Raw genomic sequence first — 18,159 nt, 5'->3', positions numbered from 1 at the left:
ACAACTACATACTCTGAGATTTTCATGGTCGCAGCTACCATTGAACGGCCGTAGGAGCTATTTGAAATTTATCAAAATTTACCGGGAGCACCGGTAAATCTTTATATTCAATTTTTCTCGAAAGTAGAAGTGTTTTAGGGGTTAAAATTTCTGGTGTTTTTAATACATCCACAGGGGCATCCAAATATATTAAAATTGTAAAGAATCACTATCCACCCATTTTTCAAAATTTCCCAAAACTTTGTAATACCTTTAAAGTGTAACATGGTCTTAAAATGTAACACGACTCCCTAGCTCCTGAAAAAATAGTCGCTGCGTGCGCGCGGCGCGTACGCACAGCTGTAGCTAGCTAGCTATACATGATTGTAATGTGTAATATGCTCGCTCTCGCTTATGCTACGGTCACAAAATGGTTCGTACGAACGATAATTTCGTACGAATCTCCCTGTTTTTCCATTGTCTTCTCGAATTTCCATTGTCTGAAAATCGTTCGTAATGGCATTTGTGACCGAGGCTTAAATTGGGCTAACTAGCTAGTTGGCAGCAATAATTCAACATCTTAAAAAAGAGGGGAATAAAGACCGATCAGAGTAGTTCCATGAGTAGGTATTTTTTGTTTATCCCATACACAAAACGTTGCCAATATAGGAGGGAAAATGAGATAGAAAAGAAAAGGAAGAATAGAAAGAAAGTAAAAAGAGTTAAATAAAAACGAAGACACATAATTATAAAAAAAAAATTAATGGAAGAAATAAAGAATATGGGAAAAACGAACTACGAAAAAAAAGAAACATGAAATGTTTTATTAAAGAAAAAATGAAATGAAAGGAAAAGAAATAATATGAATGAAAGGAAGACGACAGAAGAAGGGAAACTATTCTTTTTATTTTATTTCTTTTATTCATTTTCAGTTCTGAATACAAAAAACATCAGTATACATTAAAACATACATAAAGAAATATGAATATATTTTAAACAGAACTGGCCAGTGCTCCAAGATAAACAAATGTTAATGCCTTGTGAGCGCTGACAATTAAGTAGATGTTCAAGCAAAATGCATACATTTGGGAGTACCTGATAATGCAAACGTACAGCAAACAGATTAAGAGAAGAATATTAGGTAGAAAGAATGAAACAAAATGCAAATGGCAAAGGACGGTGTTTCAAGTGCTGTGCAGAGCAGTGATATAACGAAATCTTTGCTATATAAGGTATAAAATTGATAAGAAGACGAAGGGGATGGAAGAGAATTGGTTTGCGTCAAAAAAAGATTATAGATAAAAGTAGGAATAATAAGCAGGGCCCAGGGAATGACTTCAGTAAGGATGCGAGGTACTGACAAGCAAGGAAAAAGTAGGAAAAACACAGATCCTAAGATAATAGGACCTGTAAATTTGCCTGAGTGTGAAAAACGAAAACAAGTCATTATAAAAAAAAGGAATTATATAGAAAGAGAAAAGGGTCCTCGTCTCTTGACAAACGTAGGCCTAAAAAGAGTTTCTAATACACTGGCCAGGATAGTAATGCAGCTGTTTGATGTGCTAGCTAGCTAGGTTTCAAAGTACAAAGTGCGTCTGCGAGCTCCACGTACGCATGTTCAACACAGGGACTATTTTTCCAGGAGCTAGGGAGTCGTGTTACACATTAAGACCATGTTACACTTTAAGACCTCAACACGCGCATGCCTTATAGCCGTGGTTTTCACATCAGATTTAGCGGTAACCAGTGTGAAGCAAACATGGCGGGAAGACCAAAGAACATTCGGGAGTACCAAGTTAATGCCAAGAAAGGAATGCAAGCCAACTACTGGGACTATTACGATATACCTGGCGAGGATTATCAGACATATGCTGACAGCGTCGCCGCTTTCAAAAGGTTAGAAATGGGCAGTGGCGTAATGAGCAAAAACGTTTGACAAAAAAAAAAATCCGCATCACCCCACTCTTACATGCAGGCCCCGCTGAGCGTTTTTTTTCAAATTGGAGTCTAGGGACAAAGGCCTGGCGGGGGACTAGGGGCGGAGCCCCCGAAGTTCAAAAGGTATGGGCATCAGTGCCGGATCCAGGAATTTTCTTACGGGGTGGGCACAAAATGGGGGTGAAATATATGTAAAACGATGAAGCGACCGAGCGGGGCTTTAGCGGCGAGTGAGCGAAGCGACCAAGCGGGGGTGGGTCTGGGAGGCGGTCCTGACCCCCCTCCCAGAGTAGGAAGCATTTGAAATTTTAAAACCACATTAGATGCATTTTCAGGCACTTCCTGGAGTAACATGACGTAAAATTGCTTTCTCCTACCCCTTCCAAGAGTAGGGATCTTTGGCAATTTGAGAACCATATTTGGCGCATTAATGTCCCGCGTTATGCGCGGAAGCTTTGACGTTCAATTAAAGTATTACTCTTAATCCTTGCCCGAATTAATTTTCGCCCATCCCGCGCGAAGCCCGGAAGCTTTCACGTTTCAATAAATTATTAGAGAAATAAGACTATTCGTTGTATCGTGTCCTTGTCTGAATTCAGATTCCCCCCTTCCGCGCAAAGCGTGGAAGCTTTGACGTTTCACTTAATTATTACTCTTAATCCTTGTCTAAAATCATTTTCCGCCATCCCGCGCGTAGCGCAGAAGCTTTCACGTCTCATTAAATTATTAGAGAAAGAAGACGATTCGTTGTACCGTTCTTGAATTTAATCCTAGTCTGAATTCAGTTGACCCCCCTCCCGCGCGAAGCGCGGAAGCTTTGCCGTTTCATTAAAGTATTAAAGAAAGCAGACGATTCGTTGTACCGTTCTCTACCTTTAATCCTTGTCTGAATTTAGTTTCCCCACTCGGCCCCTTAACGGTACACGTGTAGTGTTACATGACTTGTATATTGTGTGTATTGGTAATGAGACATGGCCTTATGGAAGACCAATTTTTTTTAAATCTGAATGAGATGAAATAAATAAATAAATAAATGTACGTATGGAACGTTCGTGCGCATATCTGTGCATGCACAGCCCGAGTGGTGGATAGCATGATTTTCTCCCGGCAGTGCTTGTTGCATTATAGCTTCTGGAAAGGAATTTTCTACTAGTGTTACTGTTAGTGGCCACTAAGGCCCATTATTGACTATAAAAAACAGATGCTCTTCCTGGCTATTTGGGAATGTGTTAGTTTGGAACAGAAATGGAGAAACGCGCATTTTGTTGAAAATCATGTGATATCACGAACATTTATAAATCACTTGTATGGAATTGAAAATAAGTCATGGTTGAATTTTATTGGGGGGGGGGGGCACGCGCCCCCAAGCCCCCCCCCCTTGTGCCTTGTGATAAACATTCGCTTTTTACGAATTGAAGGTCATTACTTATCATGCTAATATAATCAATAATTTAATGCATAATTTAATGTGCCTCGTTACAAATTATTTCATTCACTAGCTGTTACGATTAAATCTACTTACATCAGAATGAAAACTCGCATACATCTAGCTGCATGATGTATTGGAATTCACATTCTGACTTTTGAACTTTACTTACAGGTGAACGATAAATTCCGTTGCTAGGCAATCGTGTGTACATTTGAATGTATTGCGAAAATGGTCCATTGCCATGGGTGTCGATCCGTAACTGATACCTATTCATCAGGGGGGGGGGGGGATGATCTATTCATTCATCCCCCCTGATGAATAGGTATTACGTAAGTATCGACACCCATGTCCATTGCCATCACACATCAGTGCTCGTGAAGGAATCAATAAACCATTTTCAAAATGTATTCGAATTTATACAAGTTCACTGATAGCAACGAGATATTACATTCACCTGTTATATAATATCACATTTCAATAGTCGTAATACGAACAGACTGGTTAGCATATTCAGATTGCATGTATACTTTTAAACAAAGATTGATCTTAACAACCTGGAAGCTTGTCCTAGGCTTGCCCGACATACCAACAATTAAGGTATGTAGGTTGGATTCCAAGTATAGTCATTTATGATTCATGAATAACGGGTTTATGGTATAACTCGTCGCTAGGCCGCCAGAAAGAAACATCCATGAATTAGAATATGTTACTAAACCGGTCTATAGCATTCACAGAGATTTATGCCTTTATTTTGATTGCATCACGGAAATGGCCTTCAGCAAGGAGTTTTAAGAGATGGAGTCATATAAGCTCATTCCCTTTGTACTATCTGCGATGCCGCCAGGAGAAAATATATCAGGCATGTGCTTAACTGGATCTTTATGCAGATATGTAGACAAAAGATTCCTGCCTAGCTGCAAACTAACGGGCCACTTTCAAAGGGAAATATGCTTTTGTAATGATAATTACTTTTGCTACCACTCGTCTGTTCATACGAGCAGTACACAGTGCTTAACTTTATAGGAGGCAAGCGAAAGGAAATGGAGCAAAATTCCTGATATATTAATCAAAATTACTCGACTGAGCATGTTTGGGCACTAATCTGACATCACAAAGAACTGTACTTGATCAAATTCACTATTTCGTTAGCCGGAAATAATCGGAAAAGTGTCAAATATCAGGTTTTTCACAAATAAAAACGGCTATTATACAATGTTGACACAGTTATGTTTTGTATTCATATTTTATCATCTGTTTGATTTAGTTAGTTTAAATAAAAAATAAAACATTAACGATATTTCTTTGTGAAAAAATTACTACTCGCTTTCCAATGATGTTGGCGGCTTCGAACCTCTGACATCGAAGGTAACATTATACCTGTATATTCTATTGTGCAACCTTAGAAAACGGCAGCTGCTTGAAATAATTTGTCGCCAGTTGGGACTCCAGCTCTTACAACTCATTGCCTACATACAGCAAGTGTGACGCAATATATAGTTAGTTCCGGGGTTAGTTCCCCCCAAGTAAAATTAAAACATGGTTTAATTCTAATTCGATACCAGTGTTTTACGAATGTTGCTGAAATGACAAGATTTCCTGTTTTGTTTTAAATCTCACTTTTGCCCGTTATGCCACCTAGTTGTGATGCAGATTTTTAACCAGCCGCCCCCCAAATTTGTTTGCTCATTACGCCACTGTAAAGCATGGTTGTCTACTTGTATTCATTTACATTTCGACAAAAGAAATCACGAGACAAAAAATGTCTTGTAATTCATACAATGCATCAAAAGGAACAAAGCAAAAAACGCCTCACGTCTCTCTCGCCCTCTTCTGTCACTGGCGTATATAAACAACACTGAAAGCCGATATTTGGGCAAAAATGAACTTCTCTTTCGTTGGCCAATTTACTCTGAAATATATATTCACTAAACCCTTACACGGCGTGTATTGTAACTCGTTCTTTTAAGGATGGACTTCATACATGAATATATTTGAATACCTCTTGATGGTCTGTGTCATCGACTTTTATTGTTCACCTTTGGCATGTGTTCAAAACTTCAAACGTAAACATATTTCAATATTACCGGTACATAATTATTGCTCTTTGTACCCCTTTTTAAACATTTATAGTTTGAATTTAAATTTTAATACCTCCGGCAAATTACCAAACCGACCCCAATTTGAAGCTAAGGGTTGTGAGAAATGTGTCCTTAAAGTTTACCAAAGCGGACACATTTTTTTTTTTGGTCTCGAAATTTCAAAATTTGACATTTTTCATCGTTGGGGGGGGGGGGGGGGGTAAGGTCACTTTTTTTAGGTTAGCCGTGGGTATAATTTAATATTTTTATTTTTATTTAAATAATTAAAAACAAAAACAAAAAAACAAAGGGAGGGGGGTTTTAGGTTTTTTTTAGGGGGGTTTACACACATAAAAATACCAAGGGGGGGGGGGGTTGAACCCCCAAACCCCCCCTCCTGCGTACGCCCCTGCTACCAACATGATAATGGCATAAATTCAAGGTTTATTAAAACATGAGTGGCAGTCACAATATATATATATATATATACATATATATATATATATATAATCACATCGTAACAATAAGAAAACGTAAATTGAATGTAAAAGATGCATGGTAAGATTGCATTGATAAAATTGCATTTATAACGGGTATAAAAGACTGTTAGCGTTAAAATCATTATCATGGAATACAATGTCCTTAAGGTTCTCAAGGAAAAAAATAGTGCACGTGATAAAAACGTGTTTCCGGAAAGATCAGGTTTCTTTGTTGTAAAGGAAATGCTCGGCTAGCACCCAGTAAACGAGGGTCGCGAACTTGACCTCATTGAAAACAAGTCAAAAAGTTAAGTCAACAAAGATATTGTGGCATAGATATTGAAGAGAGCAAAAAAATAAAGTGGTGGATTTTGTTTGAAAAGCGGACACATTTTTTTTTTTGGTCTCGAAATTTCAAAATTTGACATTTTTCATCGTTGGGGGGGGGGGGGGGGGGGGTAAGGTCACCTTTTTTAGGTTAGCCGTGGGTATAATTTATTTTATTTTTATTTTTTTTAAATAATTAAAAAAAAACAAAAAAAAACAAAGGGAGGGGGGTTTTAGGTTTTTTTAGGGGGGTTTACACACATAAAAATACCAAGGGGGGGGGGGGGGGGTTGAACCCCCAAACCCCCCCTCCTGCGTACGCCCCTGCTACCAACATGATAATGGCATAAATTCAAGGTTTATTAAAACATGAGTGGCAGTCACAATATATATATATATATATATAATCACATCGCAACAATAAGAAAACGTAAATTGAATGTAAAAGATGCATGATAAGATTGCATTGATAAAATTGCATTTATAACGGGTATAAAAGACTGTTAGCGTTAAAATCATTATCATGGAATACAATGTCCTTAAGGTTCTCAAGGAAAAAAATAGTGCACGATGATAAAAACGTGTTTCCGGAAAGATCACGTTTCTTTGTTGTAAAGGAAATGCTTGGCTAGCACCCAGTTAACGAGAGTCACGTGCTTGACCTAATTGAAAACAAGTCAAAAAGTTAAGTCAACAAAGATAATGTGGTATAGATATAAGCGAGTTCACGGTTGCAGTCTGAGCATGAGCAGATCAAGGTCATTGCAGAACAAATTGTGAAATACACGGAGACGAAATACTGGATACGTGCTCATGAAAGTTATGTAATCGTTATTCATTCTTGCACATTCAGTGCAATCCATGATACACAGGTGGAAGTATTCTTTCAAAGGGGAAAACAAAGGCTATGTTATATAGCACCTTCATCGCTGTAGGAATGATTATTTCACAATGTACAAAGTGGGACCTCTTCATGTTTTGAAGATCTGTGGATATTCAGGGTCATTGCAGTAATGTGCTAACCGTGAACTGGTCTATTGAAGAGAGCAACAGAGTTAAGTGGTGGATTTTATTTAAAATAGGAGAGAGAAGTAGAGAATCGGAAGTAAAGAGAAAAGGATTTTCTGGAGCACTGGAAGAACAAATAAGTATATACACGCGTACAGTATTGTAATCAGGGAATGAAGATGATAGCTAGTGGTAACCCGACACATGCTCCGCCGACGATTGCTCCGCCGACATTTACTCCGCAAACGCGACAATTGCTCCGCGACATTTGCTCCGCGACATTTGCTCCGCCGACAATTGCTCCGCCGACATTTGCTCCGCCGACATTTGCTCCGCCGACATTTGCTCCGCTGACAATTGCTCCGCCGACAATTGCTCCGCCGACATTTGCTCCGCCGGAAATTGCTCCGCCGACAATTGCTCCGCAAAACGCGACAATTGCTCCGGTGACAAATGCTCCTCGAACGACAGTTGCTCCGCCGACATTTGCTCCGCCGACAATTGCTCCGCCGAAATTTGCTCCGCTGACAATTGCTCCGCCGACAATTGCTCCGCAAAACGCGACAATTGCTCCGGTGACATTTGCTCCGCCGACAATTGCTCCGCCAACAGTTGCTCCGCCGACATTTGCTCCGCCTGAAGCGACACTTGCTCCGGTGACATTTGCTCCGCCGACAATTGTTCCGCCCAAAAAGTGTCCCATAAAATACAAATGCTACTAGTACTACGACAAATGCTTCGCCGACAAAATTTTTTTTCACGGGTTATTTTCGTTTTTTTTTCTTCATTTTCTGAATGCATTTCATGAAATGAAATGAATGAATGTTGATGACAATAATAATAACTAGATTTGTAATACTTGTTTTGAACAAGAATAGGTGGGCTGGTCTAACTAAAATTTGAGACAAAATAAAGGGCAAATTTAAGATAGCTTATTGTCTTAGCTACAACATACTCGAATTTCAGCGTAAACGAAGCTAAAACGACGGAGATATTGCTCGCGAAAGACGGGAATGTAGAATCCAGTTTTGAAAAAAGTCATGTCCCATACAATTATAATAATACTATATACTTATACTAATCGTCATCAAAATCATCACGTTCGTATTCATCATAAAGATAACAATAGTAATGATTATAATAATTACAATAATAACTTATATTAACGATAATAATCATGATAAGGATAATAATCACAATAAAAAACATAATAATTACAAAAATAAAATAAAATCTGTTTTTGATTCAAAGGGCATCGTAGAGACGATGAACAAATAAGAATAATAATACATTCACTAATACATTTTCAGTAATACATTTTCCCCGCCAAATAATCCGAACAAAAGAATCAACTGAGGGTAATCAACTGTTAAACGAATGTATCTTGAGTCCTTGAAAAATTAATTAATACTGCTTGTCAAATATTATTGAAGGACAGCAAAGGCGAACGCGATTGTCGCTACAATTCAGAAATCATTGCTTGCATTGCTTTTCTCTCAAAATTACCGTGAGATATCAAGCTACATAGAACTATGATCGACACAAAAGATATTGTCTTAAAACAGCCAGAAACATTAGAACTTGAATGAATAAAACATAATGCAAATGAATAAGACTAGAATGAATAGGACACAAGTTAATTTCTATCATTTAAATCATCCAGTACCAAATACCCGAGCAAAATTCGAACCAGATGCATTTAATGGTAAGCTTAAAGACAATGATTCATGACAGTTGTCAATTGTCATGAGTTTATCGTCTAGACGTATTGCAAAAGATAATCAGAATAATAATGATCAGAATGATACCTCTACTTTTAGGCCTATTTCTTCATGTACTATACTACACTACTGCCGTTGTAGATTATGCTGATAATACAGATGATAATAATGATATGATAACAATTATAATAATACTATATACTTATACTAATCGTCATCAAAATCATCACGTTCATATTCATCATAAAGATAACAATAATAATGATTATAATAATTACAATAATAACTTATATTAACAATAATAATCATAAGGATAATAATCACAATAACAAACATAATAATTACAAAAATAACATTAGTAACACCACCAACCATAATAATCATTGTTGTCATTATTATTGTGATACTGCTTCTAGTACTACTCCTACTACATGTACTAGGAAGAAGGAGGGGAAGAGGAAGAATCTATGATCGACACAAAAGATATTGTCTTAAAACAGTCAGAAACATTAGAACTTGAATGAATAAAACATAATGCAAATGAATAAGACTAGAATGAATAGGACACAAGTTCATTTCTACCATTTAAATCATCACGTACCAAATACCTGAGCAAAATTCGAACCAGATGCATTTAATGGTAAGCTTAAAGACAATGATTCATGACAATTGTAAATTGTCGTGAGTTTATCGTCTATATAGACGTATTGCAAAAGATAATCAGGATAATAAGGATCAGAATGATACCTCTACTACTAGGCCTACTTCTACATGACTATACTATACTACTGCCATTGTAGAATATGCTGATAATACAGATGATCATAATGATATGATTAACAATTATAACTAGACTTTAATTCGTCACTTTGACGAATTAGGTGATACCGTATGCTATTTTTGTATCATGAAAGTGTGCCGATGATGATCTAATGATAATATTCATAAATACGATAATAAAGATATTGATGATGATGATTTATTTGTTTTAAATGACGATGAAAATGATTAAAAGTGGTATAGCGCCCCCTTCATGAATTCGATAGACAATTGTTATATGATTAATTTACTAAACAAGCTCAAATTTTCGCCTGATTGCAGAGCCTACCAATCATTGAACTGATATTTCGACGCACTACATACGCAACATAATGAACAAGTCTAGACTGGAATGTAGTATCATTCACCTCCCATAGGCATAAGACGCATATTAAGCAAAAAATCTAATGACGTCATCAAAATGAATAGATATTGGTAATAATCTTGTGAAGAATTGTCTCAGCTACAACGTATCAAAATTTAGAAGAAAATTGATCAATATTTGCAGAGATACAATCATTTTCTGTAAATATGTCGACGTCATAATATGCAAATTCGTATTTTGACTTTCAAGGCCATTATGATGACGTTGAAATGTACTTAATGGCCAAATGAGAAATGAAATCATATCTCCGACTCATATAATCAAAATAAAAGAACAATTGGGGGTCTAGGTGCATCCCAAAGAGCTGTGATGAATTTTGTGTAATCATGTTTTTGCCTATATATGCTCTGTATTACATGTCCTCGTGCACACGGCAATTTATCTTAAAGTTGATATTCATTGATTTTAAAAACTAAATTTATTTCAATTATTGCAAAGTTGAAACTTTGATTCGACAAGGTTATCAAAATTCTATGCTTGGAAATATTCGAAGTAACGATTATTATAAATTACAAAACGCTTAAATACAGCATGGGCATAGCACCGGAAGAGCTCTCCGAACGCTACTGAGATGTGTGAGATCACAGTATGGACATGACCTGCACAAGCAGACGATGCCCCATGACATCTCACACATTTTCAGTGCCTGTGTTTTCATCTTTTCTTGTGTCATTAATAATAATAATAATCCGGTTTTTTATATAGCGCTCAATACACCGATCCAACGATGTACCTAAGCGCTTTACAGATATATTATTACCCCGGTCATCGGATTCAGGCTTACTTCACTACCGTCAGGCTAAATGTATAATCTATTGCCTCACTCTTAACCCCGCGCATGGTTTTATTTTGATGACAAATGCAGCGATACAAAAATAAAGGAATCTGTCGCTTGTAAACAAAATAAGACGCCATTGTATATTCAGCTGTACACATCGGGGTATGTTCGGCGTTTCAAGAGGGAACAATTCCGTCCTTAATATCATTCCAGGGGGTTTTCAATTTGAAAGTCTGGTTTCTTTGATTGTTAATTAACCCCAATCCTGTGTATTTACAAGCAAAATATTTTAGTTATCAGAATCGGGTCATATCCCCTTTTGAATGGTTTGACATGCCATTACATTTATATACACTTAACTCATTATAATTTGACAAATAATAGCTTTGCAATTATGTTCATTCTCTATGGGATGTCGTCTGCTTGGGCAATGTTGGTCCATATAGTGACGTCATTAAAACATCGTTATTTTTCCGGCGAATCTCTGGTATATCCCAGCTGCTATGGAGGTGGTTGTATTTGTATTTTTTTTTATAAATCACCCGATCTGTAGTTGACCTATAACTTGTACGATGGCCATCTGTTAGATTACCAGTTTCTAGTCATACATTAGTTGACATATTTGGGATTTTCTTTGAATTTCAAATTTAAACGGACGCGCATTCCGTTATGAAATATCATGAAAGAACAAAAAATTGCGTTTCATTGTTGTGTAATGGCGTTACACGCAAAAACGCGCGAGCATAATTTTCGAAATTCTTTAAATGGCCTAGAACATACTCTGTTTTGATTAAAAAGTGAATTTGAGCATTTTAAAATTCAGACGCGCGCGGATTTTGATGAGATGTTATGTCGAACCTTGACCTGAAGTTCGTGTGTTTTAAATATGGTTCAGTTTTGATGACTCGTTATGAAGATATGATTAAAAGTCGATTTCCACAAAATAGCGCCTGGATGACGTCACGATGATTTTGAGTTACTGAAAAGTGTCACAATTCTAAGTTATGCTAATATTAATCATCATGGCAAGTTTCATGATAATGGTTTTATTCATTCATGAGATATCCTGCGAACAAATTAATGGCAGAATAATGAATGGGAATAACAATAACTTGAATTTGTCACTTTGACAATTTAGGTTATACGTATGCTAATGTTTTAAATAATGAAGAATGTATTTTCACGATTTTATATTATCTTCTAAAATGCTCTTCCTATTAAAGGTAAAAACCAGTATTGGAAAACGCCCCAATTTCAAAAAATGAAATGGAAGCTCTTATTACCAATCAAGTGAAAGAATATGTTTTGACTAATACATGATGATAACAATTTTGCCGGGAAACCGCCTACTAATTGATATGTTTGGTAAATTAGTTTATCTACATGGTCTGTGAGAGATAAACGCACATGTCCCGCACGTGTGCGTATATTCCCATATACATCTTTCTGTGCACAGTGCTTGTAACTTTACGAAGACTGGGCCAAATTTCTTATCATTTTGATGATTCCAAAACCTCGCAGTATACACCAATACTTATATGCTAGATGATCAACCTTTTCTGATCGATTCCACAACGTTTCTGTCACAATGCAATCGCATGACCATAACTGGTCTTTACCTTTAAGGTCTATCCATATGAAAAGTTTCAACTGTGTAGTATATTGAACATTATGGATCTATGTAAGATAGATTGAGACGATATATGACAATTGACCCCATACAATAAGCAGTTACACCTTTGACCCTAATTGACATAACGAAGAATGCATTTTCACAATTTCATCTTCTTCCATGAAATGCTCTACCCGTCATGTTTACCTAGATTGTGCTGCGCATAGATTCAATCGGATTATTTTGGGCCATTACAAGAAGTGGGTTATTGATGTGGACAAATGCTCATGTACCCTTTAAGCTCATATAATGTATTTTATTACCAGAGGAAAAAAATTGGTCAGTCACTCAATAGTGTCTGACAGTAAAGTATATAAAGTAAAGGGGTTTCCTTGTTTAATTTGAATACTAGAAAACTGCTAACGTTTATATTTCACAAATAGGACAAACGTGACATATGCATAATTCCTACAATGTTCTACAACATTTGCGAATTTAACTTTCAGTTGAAAATTTCAACATGATCCCACCATCTGATCAAAGAACAAAAGACACAACTTTTATAGCCCATAGTCTCAGCTACATAGAGCACAAAATAAGCTAGATAGTGCTCAAAGATTAATGTCATGTAGATCCATGATTTGAACTAAATTGGTACCTTCCACAGGCTTAACACGCAAATTAAGAAAATCTGTCAAGTTACCTTTAATCGCAATTTTCACTATGATGTCATCAAAATGAAAAATAATATGCAGTTAACTTGTAGACAATTGCCTCAACTACAAGATATCAACATTAAGAAGAGAATCAATCAATATTTACAGAGATACAATCAATTTTCCATAAATATGCTGACGTCATAATATGCAAATTCGTATTTTGAGTTCCAAGGTCAATATGATGATGACAAGATATACTTAATGGCAAAATGAGACATGGAATCACAATCTCCGACTCATACTCTAACCGAATATGAAAAAGAATTGAGGGTTCCCGTCAATCCCATAGAGTCATAAGGGTTTTGTGTAGGCATGTTGTTGCCCATATATGCTATGTATTACATGAGCACGCGCGCACGGACGTTTATCTTGAACGGACGCTCATTCCCTTATTAATAGTCATAGAGAGATAAACATGGTATCAAATTGTTCGGGAAAACATGAGGAATACTGTGTCCAAAAAAAATCCAGGATGAATTATTTGCGTTCGGCCGTGACAAACGAAAACGCGCGCGCGATTCTTTATGAAATGCTTTTGCTAATAATGGCGTACGCTCGCGTTTTTTGACATGAAATTGACCGGACTGATATTGACCTTGATCCTGGTAAATATGAATGAGAAATGTCTTTTCGTTATGAAGATATGATCATATTTCGATTTTCAAAAAATTGCGCCTGGATGACGTTATCAATCAAGGTCAAGGTTGAAAACCTGTGCTCTTTCCTCATGCCTTTACAAATATCAAGGCATTTGATTGAGCCATTTTCAAGTTATCGTGCTAACAAAAAAGTGGTTAGAAATAAGAAAAATATTCTAACGAAAACACAAGGTGATCTGTATTATATACAGCCCACCTGATAATACATTTCACTTATAATGCGCTTCATACAATGTTTCTAAACGCAAGAGAAAGAATAAAGGATAAGGATGTGGGAGGAAAAAGGAGTTACCTAGAAGTCATTTCGAATATACTGAAATAACTTTCCATTTATCACTGTACGTCCCACACTGAACACTCATTCCATGTCGTGGGAAGTTTTTTTTAAAAAGTAGAGCAGCAAGCCACATTCCCCAATACGCGCATACCTCCTAGTTAGCTCATCAATATGTAAGACCTAAAAATGACCTCAATGCAATAAAGCACATGCATCTTACTAGGTAAACCATCTGCAAGTAAAGCATTACAGGGGCGTCGCCAAAGGGGGGGGGGTGGGGTGTGGGGGTGCGACACCCCCCCACCTCTCAGGATATTATCGGTAAAATTGCGCTGCCGTCGGAAAAAAGAGAAAAGGGGGAGGGAAAAAAGAGAGGGCAAGGGAAAGAAAAGAAAACAGAAAAGAAAAAGAAAAGAAAGTAAAGAAAAGAAAGGAAAGAAAGGAAAAGAAAGGAAAGAAAAGAGAAGAAAGAAAGGGAAGGAAAAAAAAAGAGGGAGGAGAGGAAAGAAAGGAAAAGAAAGAAAAGGAAAAAAAGGAAAACAGAGAAAAGGGAAACAAAAGAAACGTGGGGGGTGTGAAAGAGAGGAGGGGGAAGGTAAGAGCCTGAGAAAGCAGGAGTGGGGGTAAAAGAAAGGGGGGTCGTTGGGTGGAGTCGTCTCGTCAAGGAATCAAAAAAGACACGGGTAAGTATGTTGCTGTGTCGGGTCAGCTGTGTCGGTATTTTTGCTCGATCCTCGTGTACTATATCAATGCAGAAGTTTGAAGTCGGTGAAATGTATATTGTCGGTCGGCCGACAATTTTTTTCCCCCTACGAACTGTGACTTTGTATCCGCTGTGACGACTTCGAGAGTGACTACAACTACAATACTTGTATTTTCTCGAAGTTTCACTTTCCTATAATTATCAGCTAAAGAAATCAGAGATTTAATATTTTCAGGGAAACTAAATTCAAACAAGGATTTAAGAGTCAACAACGATACGACGAATCGTCTTCCTTTCTCTATATTTTGATGAAACGCCAAAATTTCCGCGCTTCGCGCGGGAGGGGAAAACTTCATTTAGACAGGTCGAGAACGGTACAATAAATCGTCTTCTTTTCCTAATAATTTAGGGAAACGTCTAAGCTTCCGCGCTTCGCGCGGAAGGCCTAACACCGACACCCCCTAACGAGCGCGCTTCGCTTGCTCACTACCGCCCCTCCCTAAAATAAGATCCTAGCTCCGCGCCTGCATTAAAATATATAGCTATGATGTTGACTAAGTTGACAAAATAATTAATAATAATATTTGTGTCGTCGAGGAAATTGATCATTTGCGCATACGCAAGTACTATAGTCCATAGGAAAAACAATTTAGCCTTCGGCCCCGGGTTTATAGGGGTATTTGTAGATATTGAGACACTTAATTTTGTCGGTAATTGGTGGCTAGTTTTGTCGGTAATCGTTGGCCTCTACACCAACCCAACCCCCCCCCCCCCACTGAAAAAGGTCTAGCGACGCCCCTGATACAATGTATTAGGTCATCGTGGAAGTTCTAGAAAGCAACAGGGGAGGGATCAAAATAAGCTTCGAAGGGCACTTATACGTAAAGAAGAGAACCCATTCAGACGGGAAAATTAGATGGCAGCCTTTCTGCTTATTCCTATTTATACAAATCATTTTGTTGCAGTTTGATGTCAGTTCTTCACGATAAGCCAATTGCTCTTCTTCCGGTGGTTCCGTGAGCCCCTTAAAGTCAGTGAAAACAAAATACTCGAATGAGGCGGGGTGTTTTACACACTAATATAAAGCTACATACACTTAACTGAAGGAAAGAAACCTATACTATAGAAAACGGACTGGATATTATTGAAAATACTATTCTAAACAAGAATGTACTACATGTACTACATTACGTTAGAATTTCACGAGAGAAATAGAACTCGAGAGGGGAAAAAAAGAAGAAGTGATGAAAATGAAAGAAGACTAATAGCACGAGAGGAAAGAAAAGAGCTAAGAAGACAAGAAAAGGGTATAAAAAGGAAAAGGAAGAGCAAGAGAGAGAGAGAGAGAGATAACCTTGAGCTTTGGATCGGCTAATGAGTAATAAATGAAACAGATTTTGAGCGGAGTAATTATCTTTCTCCGGAGAACTTGCATATATAAGGAGCTAAAACTTGATGTTTTTTTTAAATCAAACATTATGGGGAATAGCACAAAACTGTTGAGCATTTATTGCACTAATTGCCAAAGGAGCATTCATGTCTTCCACGAGGCCGCACTTTTGGATCAGAGAGCAATTTAATTGTCGGCGGAGCATTGTCTTTTGCGGGGTACTTCTGGGGAGGAGCAACAATAATATTGTCGTAGTAGCCTTTGTATTTTACGGGGCACTTTTTTAGCGGAGCAAATGTCGGCGGAGCAATTGTCGGCGGAGCAACTGTCGTTCGAGGAGCATTTGTCACCGGAGCAATTGTCGCGTTTTGCGGAGCAATTGTCGGCGGAGCAATTGTCGGCGGAGCAAATGTCGGCGGAGCAATTGTCGGCGGAGCAATTGTCGGCAGAGCAAATGTCACCGGAGCAATTGTCGCGTTTTGCGGAGCAATTGTCGGCGGAGCAATTGTCGGCGGAGCAACTGTCGTTCGAGGATCATTTGTCACCGGAGCAATTGTCGGCGGAGAAATTGTCGGCGGAGCAAATGTCGGCGGAGCAATTGTCGGCGGAGCAATTGTCGGCGGAGCAAATGTCGGCGCAGCAATTGTCGGCGGAGCAAATGTCGGCGGAGCAAATGTCGGCGGAGCAACTGTCGGCGGAGCAACTGTCGCGGAGCAAATGTCGCGGAGCAATTGTCGCGTTTTGCGGAGTAAATGTCGGCGGAGCAATCGTCGGCGGAGCATGTGTCATGGAACTTAGCTAGTGCATGGTTCAGTAGCAATTATAATGAAGGGTTACGGCCAAGTTGACCGAAGGCCCGCGAGACCGAAGACCGATTAATTATGCTTGTGCACACATAATTATGAGGCTTTTGGTTGTTATTTTTGTGATCGTATTGCTTGGTGCTTATGATCCCTTCACCTATAAATAATTACAATATATTATTTTATCGGCCCTAGGCATATTTAGGTTTAGAATGCATTTTATGAAATGATTCGGGCTAGTAAACTTGGAGGATGAAAAATCTGAAATCTTAAAATGAATTACTAGTACTCACATTTCATTTATGATAAGAAAGCCACTCATTCAATGGGTCATTTCATGGTGATGACGAGTTGATGATTATTATTTCAAAATGTACCCAGTAGAATTTGAGGAAAAATGGCAATATATCCCTTCATATATAGTGAGAATGTTTTTTTTTTGTGGTTATATTGGTTGCTCTAAATGAACAAATAATGCATCTGCTTGGCTAAAATACCGATATTAGAATGCAACTTTTTTTTTATCATGTCTAGATTTACTTGCCTCAATTCAGACGTCGATTGCAGAAAAGTCAGGACAAACTCCACAACAGTTTATTAATGGATCTCGTCACCCACTATTTAGTATGCAATATCACGCAGAAATTTAGAAATTTAGCCCATGAAATATTGTTAGGGGACTGATTATTGGAAGAACCCATTTTTATTTAGAAAGCTGAACATGATCGCAAGATTTTGTTATCCCAAACTGTCCAATCAAGTGTGACTAATTGCCAAATAAAATCAAGTCAAGAAATACAATACAATACAATAAAGTCATTTCTATAGCGCTCTTACAAACTAACTGTTGTTTCACAGCGCTGTACATAACAAATTATCGAAGAAGTTGTTGATCATGGTCAAGAAGAAGGGAAGACGTTGGTTTTCTACCAAATGTCAGATATCTTGAAGAGTTTATTAAATAGTAGTCACAAAACTTTATTTAATATAGAGGCAAAGCATATAATTAGCAGATCGAAGCGGAAATCTCATTTTCACATTTCATTTCATTAAAA

General features: G+C 37.6%; 1 protein-coding gene across 1 annotated transcript in view; it reads left to right on the top strand.

Moving 5' to 3' along the window:
* The first annotated feature begins 1,682 nt into the window (after positions 1-1,682).
* The window catches only part of LOC105446915 (hydroxyacid oxidase 1-like), a 28,375-nt gene continuing 11,898 nt past the window's right edge, over positions 1,683-18,159 (top strand). Inside the window, exon 1 of the mRNA XM_030995375.1 lies at positions 1,683-1,875. Within this exon, the coding sequence (XP_030851235.1) occupies positions 1,739-1,875 (137 nt within the window). The 5' untranslated portion in view covers positions 1,683-1,738. The remainder of the gene's footprint in view (positions 1,876-18,159) is intronic.

This window comes from Strongylocentrotus purpuratus, unplaced genomic scaffold, assembly GCF_000002235.5.
Source record: "Strongylocentrotus purpuratus isolate Spur 01 unplaced genomic scaffold, Spur_5.0 spur5_scaffold_21, whole genome shotgun sequence".
Taxonomy (NCBI): Eukaryota; Metazoa; Echinodermata; class Echinoidea; order Camarodonta; family Strongylocentrotidae; genus Strongylocentrotus; species Strongylocentrotus purpuratus.
Note: the sequence above shows the minus strand (reverse complement) of the source record. Positions and strands in the feature narration are given on the sequence as shown.